The sequence below is a fragment of the Bidens hawaiensis genome, unplaced genomic scaffold (genome assembly GCF_021521415.1).
Source record: "Bidens hawaiensis isolate Kalapana, Puna unplaced genomic scaffold, B.hawaiensis_p1.1 tig00001692_1, whole genome shotgun sequence".
Taxonomy (NCBI): Eukaryota; Viridiplantae; Streptophyta; class Magnoliopsida; order Asterales; family Asteraceae; genus Bidens; species Bidens hawaiensis.
Genome location: NW_027491096.1, coordinates 1956861 through 1977719, shown reverse-complemented (window position 1 = coordinate 1977719; position 20859 = coordinate 1956861). Strand labels below are relative to the sequence as shown.

General features: G+C 35.3%; 1 protein-coding gene across 1 annotated transcript; it reads left to right on the top strand.

Annotated features, from left to right (window-relative positions):
- Positions 1-17912: 17912 nt before the first annotated feature.
- LOC143594335 (uncharacterized) lies at positions 17913-20859 on the top strand. Its single transcript, XM_077073667.1, has 6 exons — positions 17913-17982; positions 18655-19213; positions 19436-19486; positions 19731-19820; positions 19917-20081; positions 20629-20859. The coding sequence occupies exons 2-6, from the start codon at positions 18680-18682 to the stop codon at positions 20755-20757; spliced, it is 969 nt and encodes a 322-aa protein (XP_076929782.1). The 5' UTR covers positions 17913-17982; positions 18655-18679; the 3' UTR covers positions 20758-20859.

The window sequence follows — 20859 nt, the reverse complement described above, 5'->3', positions numbered from 1 at the left end:
TTGTGGCTAACTCAGTTAGCTAATGCCTATAGTATGCAAGTAAGGGACTTTTAGCACTTTATAGTCCAACTCATCGCATAAGAATTGGTGTCTTGTTACTAATTATCTTATATAAAAGTAGTTGTGTATGTTTCTTCTCCTATTTATAGAACAATAAAACGTAGAAAAGGGGTCGTGAAACTCACCACGTTAGTTCAGTTTTCAGTTCGCTACCAGTTCCAGTTTAGATCCGGGGTCCGCTGCCTTCACACGTCCTAAACGCGTAAGGTCAGGTAGTTACTGTTATCGACTCACAAGTCGGTTTATGCTAGTCGCTTTCACCCAACTAGTAGTTTCATTAATTTGTTTGTGCCGGTAGCTTTCACCAACCGGTCGTTTCGTTTGTCGTGCCGGTTGCTTTCACCCAACCGATTGCTTTGTTTAAGATGTCAGCTGCTTTCACCAACCGGAAGTTTCGTTTATACTGTTAGCCCAATTGCTTTCCCCAACCAAGCGTTTCGTTTACTCTTTGGACGACCTGTTGGTAATAAGTTTTTATTCTTTTAGAATACACACACACACACACACACACATATATATACTTAGGATTAGGCTCATTTCAGAAGTATTTTTAGTGCGAGAAGCGCGAGAAGTAGTTACAACCAATCGTGTATTTTCTTTTGATTTTCCTTTAAATTATATATAAGGGTTATATTGGTAAAATTTCCAATTGCTTTACTTGGTAACTATTAGATTGTTTTGGGAGTTTCAAATCAAAATATTTTTATATTTATTTATGTTCTTTTAATTATTTATAATTCAAATTAAAAATTTTGAAATTGATTCATTGATTCTATCCACAAATCCACAATTTTAAACATCACCGTAACAACTAAGATCGACCAGAATATTGTATTGAGAAAAATATTCATATTAAATACAAAATGGTTATTATTGTCACCAAATTAATTTAACCTTATATATAAACTTAAACCACATACTGACACAATTATATAACAATATACATTGTACGCAGACTTGGAACTCAATTGCTCAAATTTTGACATTCTGTTAGCTTTCTTTTCTTAACTTCAACAATAAAACCCCAGCCATAGTCCATGATTTGTTTGAATTTCGGTGTCATTTTCAAGCACACCTACATTTTCAAAAACAAAGATCAAAAACCAAATAAATGTATAGTAATATGTTAATAAAATACGTTTATCTTGTTTTTTAAACATATTTATTGAGCATACCCTACATAGTAAACATGTTTATCCTATACACTAATTGACATATACGGATCCTACAAAGTAAACATATATATCCTGCACACCCTACACAGTAAACATGTTAATCCTATACACCAATTGGCATATACGGACAATACAAAGTAAACCTATAAATGCTACACGTTAAATCATTAACAATAATATCCTACACACCCTACATAGTGAAAAAAATTATCGTACACAACCTACACAGTAAAAAAAACTTATTCTACACACCCTACACAGGTAGAAAACTACTTTATCCATCGAAGTAACATATTTATTCAGTATACCCTACACATTAAACATGCTTATCCTACCTAGCAATTGACATATACGGATCATACAAAGTAAACATATCTATCCTACATATCCTATACATTCAATCTCAATTGTTAACAATAATATCCTACACACCCTACACAGTAAAATAAAAACTTATCCTACACACGTTACACAGTAAATGAAAAAAAGCTCATCCTACACTCCCTACATAAGTTTACACCACTATAAAACCCAATTTTTTTCCATATAAAAAAAGTCATGAATTGATTATACGATCTACCTATGTACCCATGTAGGTAAAACATAGGTTATGTATGTACTTATTAAACTCATAAAACATGAGAACAACTGAGATGTTAAAGCTCTCTTTAAGCCATAAATAGTAAATATTATTTACTACTTACACAATAAAATAAAGATGTATATAACCTTTTTTTTTTATTAAAAATACCTATAACATGATATCCTACACATAATCCATATGTATGTGTAGCATAGTTTCGATGTGTGTGGTGAACATTATGTTGCTACATCTTTACAAATCAATCCAATAAAATTTTTTGATCGAATACTCTCACTGACAGATCCAAATATAGGCATCTATTTAATGTTGTGGATTAATTATATTAAACTTGATTGGAAAAAAATCAGAACGTAAACGGCATACCGAGATTACTTGATTCTGTTTTGAAGCTTTATTGACGGACACTTCAATAAAATCCCAAATAATGCTTGAAAAGGGAGCACCACACTACAATACACTATACTCAATAAACACTAAAAGTCAACATAAGATTCAACTTACTACCGAACAGTGTGAAAGATTGCATTTTGTGAGATTGACCTACAAATAGATATAACATTAATGTATTAAATTATTGTGTGTAACCACCAACATCTACAACATCTAATAACAACTACATTCTGGACTCATCAGTGTACATGCTCAAACAAATACCCAACTCACTAAAGCATGTACAGACTTTGCAAGTGTACTAAAGCATGACAGCATAACATACATTATAATGATTCTCAATTACAAATCAGACACACTAAATATTATACTATCCTACATACCTTCATAGTAACATACATACCTACATACCTGTGCAACTGAACATGCATACCAACTACTTAAACTTACACCTGCATACCTACATTCAAACATAAATACCAACTACTAACCTTACACGAGAAGAATGTTCCTCAATAATTAAGCAGCTATCACAATTATTACTCACTACACAACATAATTACACATTAACCAAATGTTGGCAATCTCTTTAGGTTCTATTTCACCCATATTTAACAAACACAACATAATTAAACCTAATTAGTAGGTTTAGGGCAATACGGAGAACTGAAGCTAAATTAAGTCCATGTGTATGCATAAGTTAGTTTATATGCTACCTGGAATTAAAAAAACACCACAAATTATACCACATACCTTTAATCTGTGTAAAACCCCAATTCCGCCTCTAACCATACCGATAAACATCAAGGACGATTGATTGCTTCTTATACCCAACCAAACACAATCAATCTATTTTATAGTAGTCGATTTTGTGTATCAATTGAAGGAGGGGAGACTAATTTCGAGGTGAGAGTTTATATCAACAGTTTGGGAGTGAAAGCAGGGATACCATACGTTACTTCTTATAATCCTAATCACTATTGACGAATCTGCCCTTTGCAACATAAAACATCTGATATAACTTTCAAATTATTTACAAAAATGCCATCGTGTAACTACAACCATTGATTTGTGTAATGAATGTTTTAGATTCACTTCTTGCACTTCTCGCTATAATATCACTTCTCGCATGATCCATCCCCTATATACTTATATATAAATATTAAGAAAATAATTCTTATTAGTGCCATTTCCATTCAGATATAACCGATTCGTTTGGTCGAGTGCTAAATAAATATATACTAAAATTATATATTTATTTATGGTTAATAATTCTATAAGTTGCAATGAATCTTTTAGTAAACTACAATATCATTTTATTTTCGTTTGCAAATTTCTGAGTTGGTTTTATTACCGTTTCAGTCATTTAGTTCATAAAAACAATTATTTTTACGTCTAACTTACATATATTTTCCAAAAAATTTATTTAAGTAAAAATCACTATTTTGACAGAAAAATAGTTTTCTCCATTCCACGTATATTTCACTTAGTCAGTTTCTTCTTCGTTAATAATATTTATATTTTGTCGTTTGTCAATGACAATTTTTATATAGTTTTTATGCAAAGTCATATTCAAAACTTTTAAAATCCATCTTAACTTATTTAAATTTATAAAATGTAATTGGACTTAAAAAAAACACTTTTATTTTGTATTGAAATCGTGTATACTCGTCTAAACAATATATTCTCATCGAAATCTATTAAACAAGATGTTTAGTCATTAAAAGTTATATCTTCAACAAATCTCATGTCTTGACATATCATGCCTGTTTAACCAAGTTTTAACCATAAACCCACTTTATTAATCATATTCATCCGTTTCTAAACCTTCCAAGACACAACTTAACATTTTCTTAATGTGTATCTTGATCTTTGGGTGTTAGAGCCAGCATAATAACTTTATAAAAATTTAAAAATAGTTTAGAGATGAGTTTTAGCCAACTTAGTTCTAGGATTAAGACTATGGATTAATGAGACAAAAAGGCTTGTGCTAGCTCCACTTCCCGAGGCTCATTCCAAATACATGTTGTAGCTTGAAAGCTGGTAACGGGCTCGATGTGTTCGGTTACGGGAAGAGACCGAAGCGTGATTCAGGCCGGGTTTGGGTCTAATAGCAGACCGTAGAGGTATCTCGGGTTGGGTTTGAAGCTATAACATCATGCCATCGGTGGTGGGTGGTGTATCTATGGTGTGACCAAGGTCGTCTCTAGGGACAGGGAAATATTTCTAAATTAAAATTAATAATTAAACATTTGTAATTTTGGATTTCGATTAATGTGTGTGATTTTAGTGGCATTTAAACTATTTGCAAAGAATGATGACATCCTGATTTATTGGAGTGAAAACAAGATAATTTTTTTTATAACAAGGCCCCGTTTTTAAACATCTTTTTAGGTCACCAAACTGGTTGATTCGGCCCTGGGTGTGACGGTGGTTTTATACAGGTTGTGAAGGTGTTATGGTGGTGGTGTGGGTGATGTTGCTGCTGCCATGAGGAAGAGGACAGCGGTGGTGATGGTGTTGTGGGTTGTTGTGAACACCGGAGATGGTGGGTGGTAGTTAGTGGTGGTACTGGTGGTGTTAACAGAGATAGAGAGAGTGAAAGAGTTTTGTGTGATTGTTACTGGTTGTTGTGAACTCTTCTTTGCAGCAAGAGTTTATATTACAGAATATGTAATATAATTAGGGCGGCCGGGGGGAGGGGGTGGTGGGGCTGGGGCTGGGTGGTCAATGGTCACAGGCCCAACACCCCGCTAGGCCCGATTTTTTTTAAATTATATGTATTTTTATTAAAACAAATATTTAGTGTTTAAACTCAATTACATAACCGCTAGCTTGGTCTAGTGGAAAAGGGTGTTACTCACAACCAAAAGGTTATGAGTTCTATTCTCATTTGTGGCATTTTTGATGCTAGACTTTCACTATCTAGTCAAAAACTATTAATTCAGTGTTCCTAAGCAAGCTAGGGTAAGTAGGGTGTCGAACCACGAGGAGTATGTGATCAGTGTGTAGTGAAACTGATTCCTAACATTATGAAGTAGTTCAAGTAAAGTGCTGATCACACTAGCAAACAGTTTGGTTTTATAGTAAACGAATAAGTAATCAAGTATTCAATCAATCAGATAAAGCAAATCACACCCGGGAATCCAAGTACGTAACCTAACAGCAAACTCATGCAACTTAACAGATAAACTATCCTGTGTCAACTACAGACTGACTAACCGGTTAAACATTAGGCATCCACGCTCGCTAACACACGGCACTGGTTATCAAACGTTCCCTGCCAGTGTGACTCGAATAAGGGCAAACGTATGCTTTCTTGCAATTAACATGTCAAAACAATCCTACAAGCAATTATCATAGCAACTGGCACACTAATCGTTCTGATCGAAATAAACCTACACTGACGTTGTGCACAATCATACAAGAATTCAATACTCATAGATTAACATCAACGATAGTTACAATCAATTCGTTCTTAATACATGAGAAAAACTGAAAGATACAATACTTTACATCCCGGGTATGACTCGAAGGAACTAGCCGCGTATCGGCATCTCTCGGGCTTCGGTTATGATGTAATAGGACATGGATGATGCCTAGAGATGATTGGAAGTGATGATGGCTCTCCTTGCTGCTCTAAAAATTGCCTGGAAGGTGAAGAATGGCGTCTAGGGTCGTCCCAATGTGATATAAAACAAAACCCTAACTTTCACGATTTTGGGGACCCTGCGATGGTCTCCTCCCTAGGTCCATCACGCTACGCGATGGACCAGAAGTCAATGCCAGAATAATTCCAGGGCATCGCGTAGCGATGCCCCACCTTCAACACCCATCGCGCTACGCGATGGGTCTTTTCAGTCAGCAAGCCCATTTTAATGTCTCGGTTTGCGTGCTGGACATCCCGGGTCTTCATTCTATGCTCATACAGGTCCAAATTAAGCGCGTTAAGTACCTGTGACCTGAAACACAATAAACATGTATGAAGTACCATAGTTCCTAAACTAAACGATTAAAACGACTAAATTAGCAAACTAAAATATGTATAAATAGACCGAACATCACATCCCCACACTTATCTTTTGCTTGCCCTCTAGCAAAACTCTAAAGTAAACATTAACCGCCATCATAGGTCAACCAATTATCACCATTAATACTAGTAAGGTTTAAGGTCATACCCAGTTTCCCAAGCTGACACATTCTAGATTTAAAACCCACAAATAAAGTTAATGTTACAATAAAACTATAAAATCGCCCAGACAAGTGTACTTTGTTTCCAGTTAGGGCATACATGTTCACACCCCTCACACTATCAACACTCCACTCGGTTTAATATCTGGACTGACAAAAGATGTGCCAGTATATGTCTCTGCCCTTAAAATACCTAATATGAGTTACAACTTAATATGCTTGCAGGTCAGTCTTATCTCCATCCATTAACCACCGGTTGCATAAAGACTCGGACTAAGGTTTTGCTGAGGCTTAAGTTTGGGTGCGGATTAGGCATATTTAGTGACTCAGGTGGATGAAACCCAGTTAAACAAACCAATATACAGACTCACGAATACAAACGAACTAATTACATAATCAACTGTTATTTACATACTCAACTGCTAATAACAACTGGAATACTGAACTGATAACTTCTTTTTGTCTTTTTTGCTGATTTTTCAATTTTTTTTTAGACATCACGATGACTAAGTACACCTCGATATATATACACTCGATAACGAACTGGATTGCATCACACGGGTAAAAATAATATTAAGGCCAAGGCTGAATGGCGTGTAATGTTCAGTTTAACAAACGAAAAAGGAATATGGTCCAAATGAGCTCCTAGGGGGTAATGTCGGGTAAGGAATTTATTTAGTGAGGAAAATATGTACGGAATGGGTTTTCTAAAGTCCTAATCTCCATACAGGTGGTGGTATTAAGATCTTGAAAAGCATGTGACAAGTAAGTTCTAATTCTGTAAAACATATCGGTTTCCCTCAATAAATGACAAGACATGTTTTGTATCTATTATATAATATGTGTATTAAGTATAGGGGCTAATCTCACAATATATCTGGAAATATGGGCTGCCGATATGAAACATGTATACCCGTCCCCTTGACTCGTTATCCGGCCTAAACGATTCCATGTTCAAACTTCTCATTTTAAAAACATTTGTCGGGAAAACTATCGAGAAGCTGAAAAACCAACCATGACCAAAAACCTCTAACTTGGCATTAATAGCAATAAGTGACAGTTAATAACTTAAGTTTCTGAATACTGTTCGAGGTGCTATCGGGCTAAAAATTTTCAGTTTTCCCCCATCTCCACACTTGAGGTTGACATTGTCCTCAATGTTAAAATAATAATAAAAAAATTAATAATCATTTGGGGGATGGGGTTGAACTGACAGTTTGACTACTTAAAAACTCGAGGAACAAATGTGATGAACTAAAACAAATTATACAATTACAATTCAAACAACTAAAATAAAAAAAAATACAACTAACAAAAAGTTTATGAAACCGAAATCATCTGATAATCAAGACAATACAATGCTAAACTCGGCCCACAACTCTCAACACACTTGTGACACACGTCTCCACCACTGACCAATTCTGTCTAACCAAATCTGCACAAATCTTGAGACATGTATAAGCAACCACTCACAAGTATAAGACTTAGGTCTTTCGAGAGTTAATATTATTATTATATTATAAAAATCATTACCGAGCCGAGTTAGTCAATTTCATAAAATTTTTTGTGAATTAATTAAAATTAATAAAAAACCTAACTCACTTTCGTAGGATTCACGATTGCATTTAGCGTATGCAACAAGCCCTTTAAGCCCCCCCCCCCCCGGGGTAGCCCGGGTGGACGAGTGAGGTCTCGTGAGGGTTTGTAGTGAACACACCTACAAAGTTCCAAAAGCAACAAATAAATATACAAATATACAGATCAAATACAACAGACAAGGTGGGAGGATTGTTATATATAAATATTATTGTATTATTATTACTTATTTATTTTAAATATATATTTTTTTCTTTTTAATAAAAATTTCGGAGGTCCGAGGACCCATCGCGTAGCGCGATGGGTCAGGTAAGCCAAAGTCGCGCTACGCGACCTAATTGATATGGAATTAGGGTTCAGACACCATCGCGTAGCGCGATGGTGTCTGGTCTGGCGTCATCGTGCTACGCGATGACGTCAGACGTCTAAGATGTCTACTGTCCAGGGCAATCGCGTAGCGCGATGGTCCCTAGTGAACAGAAAGTTTTTGTCGAATTGGGGTCGGGCATTTTCGGACCTGGTCACTTTTCGACATCCCGACGTTACCCTGAACACGTTTCCGAAGTCGGAATTTGCAATACGTACCTGGATTGACGTGAATTTAACCAAATGCTAACCGAACCTCCCCACACTTGGGATTTACTGCACAAAACTCGAGACAAAAGTCAAACAACGTCTCGAAAAACAGAAAATAAAATGGAACACACTTACAAACCCGGGTTGCCTCCCGGTCAGCGCTGAATTGTGTGTCTACAGCTCGACAATGCCTCGAATGCTTCAAGAAGTTCCATAAATCAATGAAGTCACTATGGAACTTATCGATTCCTTTTTTCTCCATCCCTTCCTTGCTGTTGGTTTTTCTCCATCTTTCATCTTAACGCCTCTCTCATTCCCCCCTTTTCTCTTTATGCTACTTTTCAGCTCGTTCCTGTCAGTTACATAACATTCCTCTCTTGTATGATTCGTGCATGATGGTACACACTTGTCAACAAGAGGGTTAGTAGCATTTTCAAACAATGATAACCGTTTAACACGGTTCCCACACTTAATGTCCAAAAATCTCTCAGCATAATCAATTACCGCATGTGCTGTAGCAAGGAATGGTCTGCCCAGTATGACTTCAGATTGTTTAATATTACCCTTATCATAATCAAGTACAAGGAAGTCAACTGGGTAGCAAAAATCATCTACTTGAACCATTACATTAGTGACCATGCCCTGGGGTGTGTATGAATTTGGTTCGCCAACACCACAATGGTGTTTAGACTCTCTAACGGGCCAAACTCATACTGATCATATAAACTGCCGGGCATGACACTAACACATGCTCCAAGATCTAGAAGTGCCCGATCGGTTTTAAAATCTCCAATTGAATTGATAAAAATGGCACTCCCGGGTCTTGGAGTTTACTTGAGGTGGTATTATTCTCCACCACCTCATCTCCCGTGTTGGTCAATTTGGCGTTTAGACATTTTTCACAAATGAAATTTTCACAAAAATTTAATTCATCTGTTTTTAATTTCACTTCATTTTGGAAAACCATTTCATTTTGACCAACACCTTCATTCTCATCACTAACATCATTCACCACCGCCTCAACAAACTGCGGTGGCGACTCACTTTCAACACAGGTAATTTCAAAATGAGGTACAAGACTTACCGCGTTAATGTGCGCACTATTACCTTTCTTCGAGCTTGAGCTGGCATGTTGCGGGTTTACTATGGTATCGCTCGGTAGCTGAGCCGCGTTCTTCTGAAATCTCGCCACGTCTGCTGCGAGCTGACCAATCTGCTTTGACATTGCTTCTGCTGACTTATCTCTCAACTTGAACTGTCTCTGCGTTTCCTTCTGATTATCAGTCACGAGCTTCAATAACGCATCTAACTTTGAATGTATTAACTCATCTGAAGTTCCTGAACTACCCTTCTGCTGGTCCTGATTCTGATTAACTGACGAACTGTTACCCCGGTAACCATCTCTGTTATACCCTCGACTGTTATACTGACTGTTCGAACCACCCTAACGGTAGCTGTTCTGCTGTCGGGTCTGACTGAACCCCTGAAAGTTCGGGTTCAACTAATTCGACGCGTTCCCGTATTTGAAATTCGGGTGATTCCTTAGGCCCGGGTGATAAGTATTTGAATTAAACTCTTGGCCCTTGGACTCCCCGTACGTATAACCGACTTCCTCCTCATCGGTAGACTCATCATCATCAACCCCGGGGCAATCTTCAACCTTATGTCCCAACTTGCCACAATCTGAACAAACCGGGAATTTAACCCTGACTTTACCAATCTCTTTCTTCTTCTCTTTCCGATAACTTGCGAGTTCGCGTTCCAATTCTGCAATTATGACTGACTCGCTCGAAGGTGATTTAACTGTTCGGGTAACCCCGATTTTTCGTCTTCGTTCAGCTGCTGCTTCTGACTTGGAATGCTCACACATAAACTTAAGGAAATCCCAATCATCCTCTTTTGGTTGGTTCAACAACATCCCATTACATGATGATTTCAAATACTTTCTGTCCTCGTAAGTCAACCCGTCAACAAAACACTTCACTAACTCCCACAACTCAATCTGGTGGTGCAGGCATTTCCTGACCATCTCCTTATAAATAATAAATGCCTCATGAAATAACTCACCCGGTGACTGTGCAAAATGTCGAATCTCCATCCAGGCTTCGTTAGTCTTCGACTGCGAATAATACTCGTTAAGGAAAATCTGCTGCATCTCGGCCCAGCTCTCAATACTGTGCATCGGTAGCGAGTTGAACCAGTGTTTTGCTTTGTCTTTTAATGAAAACTGGAACAATCACAACCGGACCTCATCCTGATCATAAGTACCACCACCAATAGACCCGCAAATAGTTGAGAAATCTGACAAGTGTGAATACGGGTCTTCTGATCCCAGTCCGTGAAAATGGGGAACTATGTTGATGTAGGACGGAAGGGATTTAAATGTCGGTTGTCCCTGAATACGCACATGTGGGACAATCGGTGATGCACCATCTGAAATAGCCGGTCTGAACCGACTGTTAACACCCTGAACCAGAGGCCTGTAATTCCTTTGTCTGGCCCTCGGTTCCTCAAAACCTCCCCGATTAACCTGAATCGGCTGTCTCTGTTCCTCCCGATATCTTCCTATACCACCTCGATCAAGATTCCTGTTCCTCCACCTGTTACCTCTCACGCTAACTGGTTCCTCAACCTCTTCAACACGCAAACCCGCATTGTCATTTCTCAGCCCAAATTCCTCCTCATCTCCCTCTTATTTGTCTTCAGTGTGAATACTGACATGGTCAAAATCTTGAATAATCTGCTGTCGATGACGAGGGCTATTGTTCGGGGCTGATGGCCCGAGTTTGTCATGGTTTCGGTTTCAGTTTCTGGAGTGTCGGGCTGAATTTTGGGGTTGTTGATTGGTGTGTATTGGTGGTGGTAGGTCATTATTTGGTGGGTTTGGTTCGGGTTGGAAAACATTAATTTCGGGTGGTGGGTCTTGGTTTTGGTTTTGGTTCTGGTTATGACCTTCCATATCTGGCTGTCTGATCAGAGCTCGGTTCTGCCGAGCTAACCGTTTGATTTTTGCTCGTAAATCAGTGGAGACCGTCTCCCTGAATGGCGGGTGTGCATAAACCTGCTACTTGCACAAATAACACACCCTGCGTAAAATTGGAAAATAAAACTAAACTAAAATTAAAAACAAAAACTAAATTAAACTAAGAAATCAATTAACACAAAACACTAAGCGCACTAACTCCCCGGCAACGGCGCCATTTTGATGCTAGACTGTCGCTATCTAGTAAAAAACTATTAATTCAGTGTTCCTAATCACCTAAGCAAGCTAGGGTAAGTAGGGTGTCGAACTACGAGGAGTATGTTGTCAGTGTGCAGTGAAACTGATTCCTAACATTATGAAGTAGTTCAAGTAAAGTGCTGATCACACTAGCAAACAGTTTGGTTTTATAGTAAACGAACAGGTAATCAAGTATTCAATCAATCAGACAAAGCAAATCACACCCGGGAATCCGAGTACGTAACCTAACAGCAAACTCATGCAACTTAACAGATAAACTATCATGTGTCAACTACAGACTGACTAACCGGTTAAACATTAGGCATCCACGCTTGCTAACACACGGCACTGGTTATCAAAGGTCCCTGTCAGTGTGACTCGACTAAGGGCAAACGTATGCTTTCTTGCAATTAACAGGTCAAAACAATCCTACAAGCAATTATCATAGCAACTGGCACACTAATCGTTCTGATCGAAATAAACCTAAACTAACGTTGTGGACAATCATACTAGACATCAATACTCATAGATTAACATCAACGATAGTTACAATCAATTCGTTCTTAATACATGAGAAAAACTGAAAGATACAATACTTTACATCCCGGGTATGACTCGAAGGAACTAGCCGCGCATCGGCATCTCTCGGGCTTCGGTTATGATGTAATAGGACATGGATGATGCCTAGAGATGATTGGAAGTGATGATGGCTCTCCTTGTTGCTCTAAAAATATCCTGGAAGGTGAAGAATGGCGTCTAGGGTCATCCCAATGTGATATAAAACAAAACCCTAACTTTCACGATTTTGGGGACCTCACGATGGTCTCCTCCCCAGGTCCATCGTGCTACGCGATGGACCAGAAGTCAACGCCAGATCAATAATTCCAGGGCATCGCGCAGCGCGATGCCCCACCTTCAACACCCATCGCGCTATGCGATGGGTCTCTTCAGTCAGCAAGCCCATTTTAATGTCTCGGTTTGCGTGCTGGACATCCCGGGTCTTCATTCCATGCTCGTACAGGTCCAAATTAAGCGCGTTAAGTACATGTGACCTGAAACACAATAAACATGTATGAAGTACCACAGTTCCTAAACTAAACGATTAAAACGACTAAATTAGTAAACTAAAATATGTACAAATAGACCGAACATCAATGTTTAAGTCTATTTTTATACAAAAGATTTTACAAAACCTAAATTATAACCAAGTAAGCCCATATCAAAATTAAATTGTTTAAACCCAACAAAAATACTCCTTTTACTTAAAGACCCAAAAAAATGTTCGCCTTCAGCACAATTTTTTTTTCTCAGAGCCGGCCCTGAATATAATGAATTTAGAATATTTAGATAAGTGGAGTGTAATGCTAGTTAATAATCAAAGAAAAGACATGGTGAGTGCGTAGTGATGGGTCGGCTGTAGATGAGGTAAAAGAGAAGAAAAGGTAGGTTAGGTTGGTACACAATTTGATGTATGATGCTTGAGATGTGAATACAAATCTTTGACCAATAACTTACCAGATTTTATATAAAAAGAATGATGATGGTGGTGACATGAATTTTGTTCATGGTTTATATATAACTTCTAGACATGAATTGCGTTGTTCTTATTGAGTTTAAGGTTGCGCTTTTAATTGCATTGTCCTTCCAGATGTGAAGCCTGAGCATGTGTTTGTGTTGTGAAAAAAATGCTAAGCCAACACTAATAAGAAAACTTGAAGCATATTTGATAGGTTAAAGTTAAAAAAAATAGTAACCAAAAAATCAAAGTGGATGGAGAGGTTGATGTATATATGCCTCTAGTTGTATGAAAAGTCACTTCCAAAGTCCTACAACACCGCTCATGGTTAAGTCCAGAATTTCATAAAATTTACACATATTTTCGTAGGAGCCTTCTGAGACTCCAAAAATTTCATAAAATTTCATGTTAAAGGAGTTCAAACCTCGTGGCCAGACTCCAAAAAAATTTCTAAGAATTAGAATTTCGAATACAAAAATCTATTTCTATAAAAAAGAACCCAAAAAACACCAAAAATGGGCTAAATGGAGATTCGAACTCAGGTCCTGCAGCTTACAACAACGCAGCAATACCATTGCATCAGCTTCCATTTTTGTTACCATTGTTAGTTTCAATTCAATAAATACAAAAATAGATTTCGAAATATTAAAAGAAACTTAGAGGCTGTCACATAACAACCACTAATTGGACCTATATAACCTTTATTGTAGTATTAGATTTTCTTTCATATATAATATAATATTTTATATATGGATATTAAATTTGAAGAAGTTTGTGGAGGTGATGGTTTAATAGTTAAAATAAGATGTATAATACAATGTTATATCATATTTATAGTCTTACATTAAAGAAGTATAATACATATACGATCATAAAACTGAAGTTTGTGGATCTTGATTATCTAATGGCTTGACCGGTTAGACCACATCGAGTCAATTATGATGTGAAATGTGTTGAAGAACTTAAAGATTCTTTATAATAATCAGACATACAAAGTTTGCTCTCAAGGGAAATTGCCTATTACCAACTAAAGTAGGGTGTGAAATCCCAACTAAGATGATACCATTTAGTGTTTAAAATCAATGTATCGTCTAAATGGTTATCAAAGTCACAACTTGAAGTTTGTGTGATTTGTGGCTTAGTTAATGAGATAGCAAGCACATTATTCTAGATTATCATATTTATTTTGGTAATTGTACTGAATTTAATTCCCAAGTTATTAATTCATTGAAAGAAGTTTTTGAATTTTTATACCTTATGTTTACACACTAATTGCTTGTGTTGAGACAATTATTGAACGTATACAGTTGATTTCAAAGAAAGTCATGAGATAAATAATGTATGTTCGTAATTGGGTACATGTATTTGTACATGCATTTGCATGTAGTAACATTAATTCACATCAAGCTAAGAAGTTATAATACTTCCTCCCCTTTACATATAGTTTCAGTCAGAACCAAGTATTTCCTGCCATAGGATTTTTATTATGCGATATATAAATCAATTGATCCATCACAACACACAAAGATGGGACTTCAAAGGAGGTTGGGAATATATATATATATATATATATATATATATATATATATATATATATATATATATATATTCGATATTAATGTATTATTAAATACTTAGAGCCATTAATTAGAGATATATTCACAGCTCATTGTTATTTTACTATAAGTAATTTAACATTCCCAACATTAGGGGAGATAAAAAAAAACAGTTTATAAAAGAAATAAACTAGAATGGCTTGTTATTGATCCTCAAGCTATATGATGTGAACCGACAATTCATTTTCAAAGACTGCTAAATAAATTACTAGACATGTTCACTGACCTAAATAGAGTGACTATCTAAGTCATATAAATAAACTGCTTATGCTCCGATTAATATTAGTGTCCTAGAAGGACAAACACATATCGGTAATGAGTCTTATGGCACGCCTAAAGCGTGGTAGACTAGTCTATTCCAAAGGTAAAAGTTCCTTGAAAATTGAAGCAAGTAATCAAGATGGTTAAATCAAGGTAAAGTAAAAAGGTGTCTTGAAAGACATTAGACATGATAATTATTCAAGAACCTCATGTATCTGGAAACAAAAAGCTGTTAGTAAATTATATTGTATCATGTCTACAAAGATTTATGAAATCGAAATAAAGTCTACGGCGTTATACTTTTTTTATATAATGTAGCGCTTGAAATGATGAAGATCGGGATTTTAGATCCGCCTATGAATGAAAACAAGGAAATGATTGGCCAAAATTGAAAGACGCGAGTAAGGCAGAATTAAATTCTCTAATGTAACGGATAGTTTTCGGACCAGCATTCCATACAACTGAAGTTGTAAAACATGTTAAATATATATAAGGCAACATTGGTGTCACAGGGATTTTGCAAAGACCTATGATTAATTTTAAAAATTTGTGTTCTCTAATGGTGGATGCAATGACTTTCCAATACCTTAACGGTCTGGTAATACAAAGAGAGACTAGATCAACGTCTAATAAATGTTGTGATTTAGTTGCTACTGAAAGTTTAAAAGAAAGTCTCTTAAACAATTTGAATTATCAAATCATGTAAAGCATGTTCTCGAGAACCTAATGATCATTGCGTATGGAGTCATATTTGAATACGATACAATTATTGAATATGTTGAATATAATTGGAACTCCTGAAGAGTTTCCAAGGTATTTGAATACTTGAAATGTTAATTGATACATCTTAATGATGTAATTCTTATGCATCAATAACCATACATAGAAGATAATGTACATGATGAGTACAATATCTCAATAAACAAAGATATGGTACAACATGGATTTTTGATATGTAATACTACAATTGATGTGTTAATAAGCAAGTTTATGCAGTAAATCCTTGAAAAATGAAAGCACATGCACAATTTGTCAAGATGGGAAAAAATCCATAATGGATTGAAATATGCATGGAATTATGCTTATTATGTATGGACTAACATAGTTGGATTGAACGTGATACAAATCAAGAGATATTTTGATAAAGAGAGAGATAAGTTGGATATAATTAGACATACTCTTATCAAATTTTTACTCTTAAAAGTTCACTATAATCACAGTTACAATGAAGATATACACATTATCGACATGCAATTCGAGTATATGTGTAATTATATCAATCGATCAAACCACATCGGGAAGAGGTTGAAAAATTTAACATCAAAAAAGCTCATCTTCTAAGTATGTTAAAGGTTGTCTGACAATTAACAATTGCCATATCTCATCAAAGAATGAAAATTCTTTGTTCGAAAGTACCATAATTAAATTAATATGTGTTGCTAGTTATTCGTGGTTATTATTTCTTAATTTATATTTACTGCCATGTGTCCATCTAGGATGTACAGAATTGGTTGAAAGATATATTTAAGGTATGAAAGATATGCGCTTATATATTACTAACCCATGAAAACAAGTTGTGTTAGTCTTGTCGATGTAGAGAAACACAACAGGATATCAATACAATAGTATATGGTTATGAGATGATATAGTAGAAGTTTTCACATGAAGAGCATGCAACATCGTTCAACTTAACAATTCGTAGGTCAATGGATGAAGACACAAATGATTGAGTACAAAAGTTTTGAATCTTTCACAGAATAGCGATATTTACCATTTTAACGGATATATAAATCAGGGTAGACAATAAGCGCTGCACTTTTTTTTCGTTAGCTATGGGTTTGTCCCACTGGGTTTTCCTAGCAAGGTTTTTAACGAAGCAACATATCCAAGCGTATGCAGTTGATAACCAATGTGCAGCATTATGAATAATTATTATTATGGTTATTAATACCTAATATAGATTAAGTTTTTTCTCCAAGTTATATTTTCTTATTTATACATGTCATTGTACCTCATTATATTACACACCTCTTATTAATGAAAACCTTCCTGTGTTATCTCTGGTCTGTCTCTTTTTGATAGATACAGAATTGGGATCTCTGTCACAGGCAAATCTTTCTATCGGGAAAGCCTTGCTTATTCAAATCAAATGGCTCTTTGGCATATTATTTAGCTATTAGGCTTGTTTTACAACATTAAGATTTTATTATATACATGATTTTGTTACATACATAATTTTTGTAAACACAAGCATATAACTAAATTTGAAACCCAACTAAAAACTTTTATAATAAACGCGTATTTAGTTTCGACTAATTTAAAAAATAAAACACATTTATCTTTTAACCCAAATAAACCAATTACGGGTCATTTTTTTGTTCATATTTAAAAATAATTTTATTTTTAAGAGCCTATTTTTAATGGTCGCACAAGGTAAGCAAAAATCTTTGTGTTTTCGTAGACGGCCCTGTTATTTTTATTGTGTAAAATTCCAGGCAGGGTTGCAAGATTGTATTCTAGTGAAAAAAGGTTAGTTTAAAACCACCCCACTAATCCTATAGTGTAGTCGGCCGTGGACTTTGACCCATTTGAAGCACCAAGACATGCCGGTATTTCAGTTCCTTTTGTTTCTTTCTTCCTTTGATTGCTTTGCGTCTTTATCCCACCTTATTATTAGCTTTATTATTATTATTATTATTATTATTATTATTATTATTATTATTATTTCTTCCCTTCAATTTCATCCGCCACAATCCTCCAATCCCTCTCTTCCTTGGGTAAGCCTTAATAATAATAAGAATTTCAACATCTTTCATCACCGATTATTATTATTGTTGAGTGATGATCAACTTGTTCATGTTCTTGATGACTGATCATCAATAAGTATTGCAAACTGGGTATATTTTTCTCTGTCCTATTTGTGATTGATTAATTCAATACTTTGGTCTACTGAATATATGGAATTTTATATGTAATTTTTCAAAATTATATATATAAGTCACACAAATTTTTTTTTTTTTTGAAATTTTATATACAACTTTTCAAGCTTAATAATATGATTGGAATTTTATATGTGATTTTTCAAAATTATGTGTACACACAAAAATTTTGAAATTTTAATATAAAAATTTTCAAACTTATTAATCGGATTGAATAAAAGATTTTGACCAATTTTGACCGAATTTTAGGTCCAATTACCTGAAATCGCATCGGTTAATCACCCACCGGTTTCCGTTACCGATTTTACAACACTGCAGATGATAATTTAATAATCTTTTATGCACCCTTTTGGAAATCTGTTTATTTGGAATTTATTCATTGAGGTTTTGTTGATTACTCAAACATCTGTTATTGCATATTTAAAACTTTGAATTTATGATGCATATTTGGATTGATTTTAATAAAAAAAAAACTATTGAATTTAAAACAAGAATACTTTTGTGTGACAGATAATAAACGTAAAACGTCCTTAATATGGATATATATTCTGGAAAAAGATCTGCTGGTTGGAATTCTGCCCCTAAGAAGAAATCAAATTCTAGAGATGAAGAAGTTAGTCAATTCTGCAACAGAATTGGATGCAGCGGAAGACTTAATCATACAAACCATACTCAGAAGCTCAACAAGGTCAAACAAAACGAGCTTAACCGTGGCAAGCTTAAGTCAAAGGCTCGAGACAGTCAACCCGAGTCAAACCGTGGGTTGACTATGAAGCCAAATAGTACAAAAGTTGAAGTGGGGTCGTCGTCTAATACGAGAGTGAGGAGAGTTTGTGGTCAAAAACCTGGTCTTGCGAATCAAGATGGTCAAAGTGGTTTGGTTGACTGTGGTAGGAGGAATAGTATGGCCAAACGGAGGTCAACCGAAGGAGAAACGAGCACGTCTGTTCGAAGAGGGGGTGGTGGTTCTTCGGTTATAACTCGAAGGCCTGTTAATGCTCGTGTGAATAATCCCTCTTTAATGCAATCTACTCGTGTGATTACTGATAATGTGGATTCGATTGCAAATGTAATTTTTTAACTCATGTTGACACATTTGACCTTTTTCTTTTTCAGAAATTTTTTTCATTCGACTATAGGTAAGATTTTTAACCTGTTTCGTCATTGATAATAAGGAAACAGGTTAAAATGTTTCTCATTTGATCTAAGTGGTAACCGTTTTTGTTTTTTTAAATTTATTTATTTATTTTTAGTTTGTAGTTAATTTTTTTTTCGGTGTTGTGTTGTGAAGGTGTTACTTGCACTTGAGAGGATTGATCAAGATGAAGGGCTATCATTTGAGGTAACCTTTTAAAAAGAATAAAAGTATTTTTTATGTGTTTTTGTTGGATTTAGAAATATTAATGTGTTATATCATTATAAAACCTATGTTGCATTAATAACTTTGCTTAATTCAAATAAAACGGTATATTAGGTTTTGTACATGTTGAATATATACATTTCTTTTCTTGTTATGCTAACAACTTTACTGATTTAAACAAAGTCAAAATTTGACTAACTTACCCATAAACGAGTCAAATTTGCAGCAAATTCTTGGAAATTCATTTCTTGGCGGTTTCAACTTCTATGATCAATATAGGGGCATGCGACTCGACATTGATAACATGTCCTATGAGGTTAGTCTTTTTGTCATTTTGAGGAATAATAGTCAACATTTGACTTTCAGTTTCAAATATTTTACTTTCGGTGTATGTTTTGACTTTTGCTTACAGGAGCTATTGGCTCTAGAGGATGAAATAGGTGTAGTGAGCACTGCATTATCTGAAGAAGAGCTATCAAAATGCCTTAAAATTGGTGTATACAAAAAATTACATATAAATGAATGTAAATTGCGAGGCAATTGGTGTTTAAATGACACAAAATGCAGTATTTGTCAGGTATTTATTTGTCAAATATCCTTAACAATTCTGAAGTATTGTTACAGTTTAAATTAATTTTGTTGAACTGTTTGGCGGGAAGTTCGTTTATGTTCATTTTTTGATAAACGAACATGAGCCAAATTTTGTATTCATTTAGTTTAACAAACGAACATGAACACGTGTCTCGCTTGTTCATTCATGTTTGTAACGGATGTTCATTTTATGCATGTTTATGTCCCGTTCGTTTATGTTCACTTATGTCCATCAGTTTATGTTTTATTAGTTTGTTTGGTTACGATCGTTTATATTATCATCTTTTTTGGGTTCGTTACAATTTAGCTTAGTTTATGAAATTAAAATGTCACTCGTCATAATATAGTTTAGTTCTGTTATTTTGTTTAGGCACAACAGATTCATGTTCACGTATACTTATAATTGGTTGTTCGGTTCATTTACAAGCCTACTTAGGATTCTGTGTATTACTACTAAGTTTTAAAAAACACCTTATATATATTTTCATATCTGTAATTTAGCGACGGAATAAGTTTAATTGCATGTTTTTCAGGAAGAATTTATGTCAGGAGATGAGATAGGTAGCATGAGATGTGATCACGGTTACCATGCTGCGTGTATTAACCAGTGGTTGCGGTTAAAGAATTGGTGTCCCGTTTGCAAGGCATCGGCTCATATGTAAGACTCCTCACAAATATGTGTATAATACGGTTACTCGGTTTATTTCCACTGTACAAAATCGCGCTTTATATAAATTGTACATACATACATACATACTTGGCTT

Coding starts and splice junctions, on each gene's coding strand:
- LOC143594335 (XM_077073667.1), top strand. CDS start 18,680: ATGGATATATATTCTGGAAAAAGATCTGCTGGTTGGAATTCTGCCCCT. Junction 19,487..19,730: donor ATGAAGGGCTATCATTTGAG/GTAACCTTTTAA, acceptor TCAAATTTGCAG/CAAATTCTTGGAAATTCATT. Junction 20,082..20,628: donor CAAAATGCAGTATTTGTCAG/GTATTTATTTGT, acceptor CATGTTTTTCAG/GAAGAATTTATGTCAGGAGA.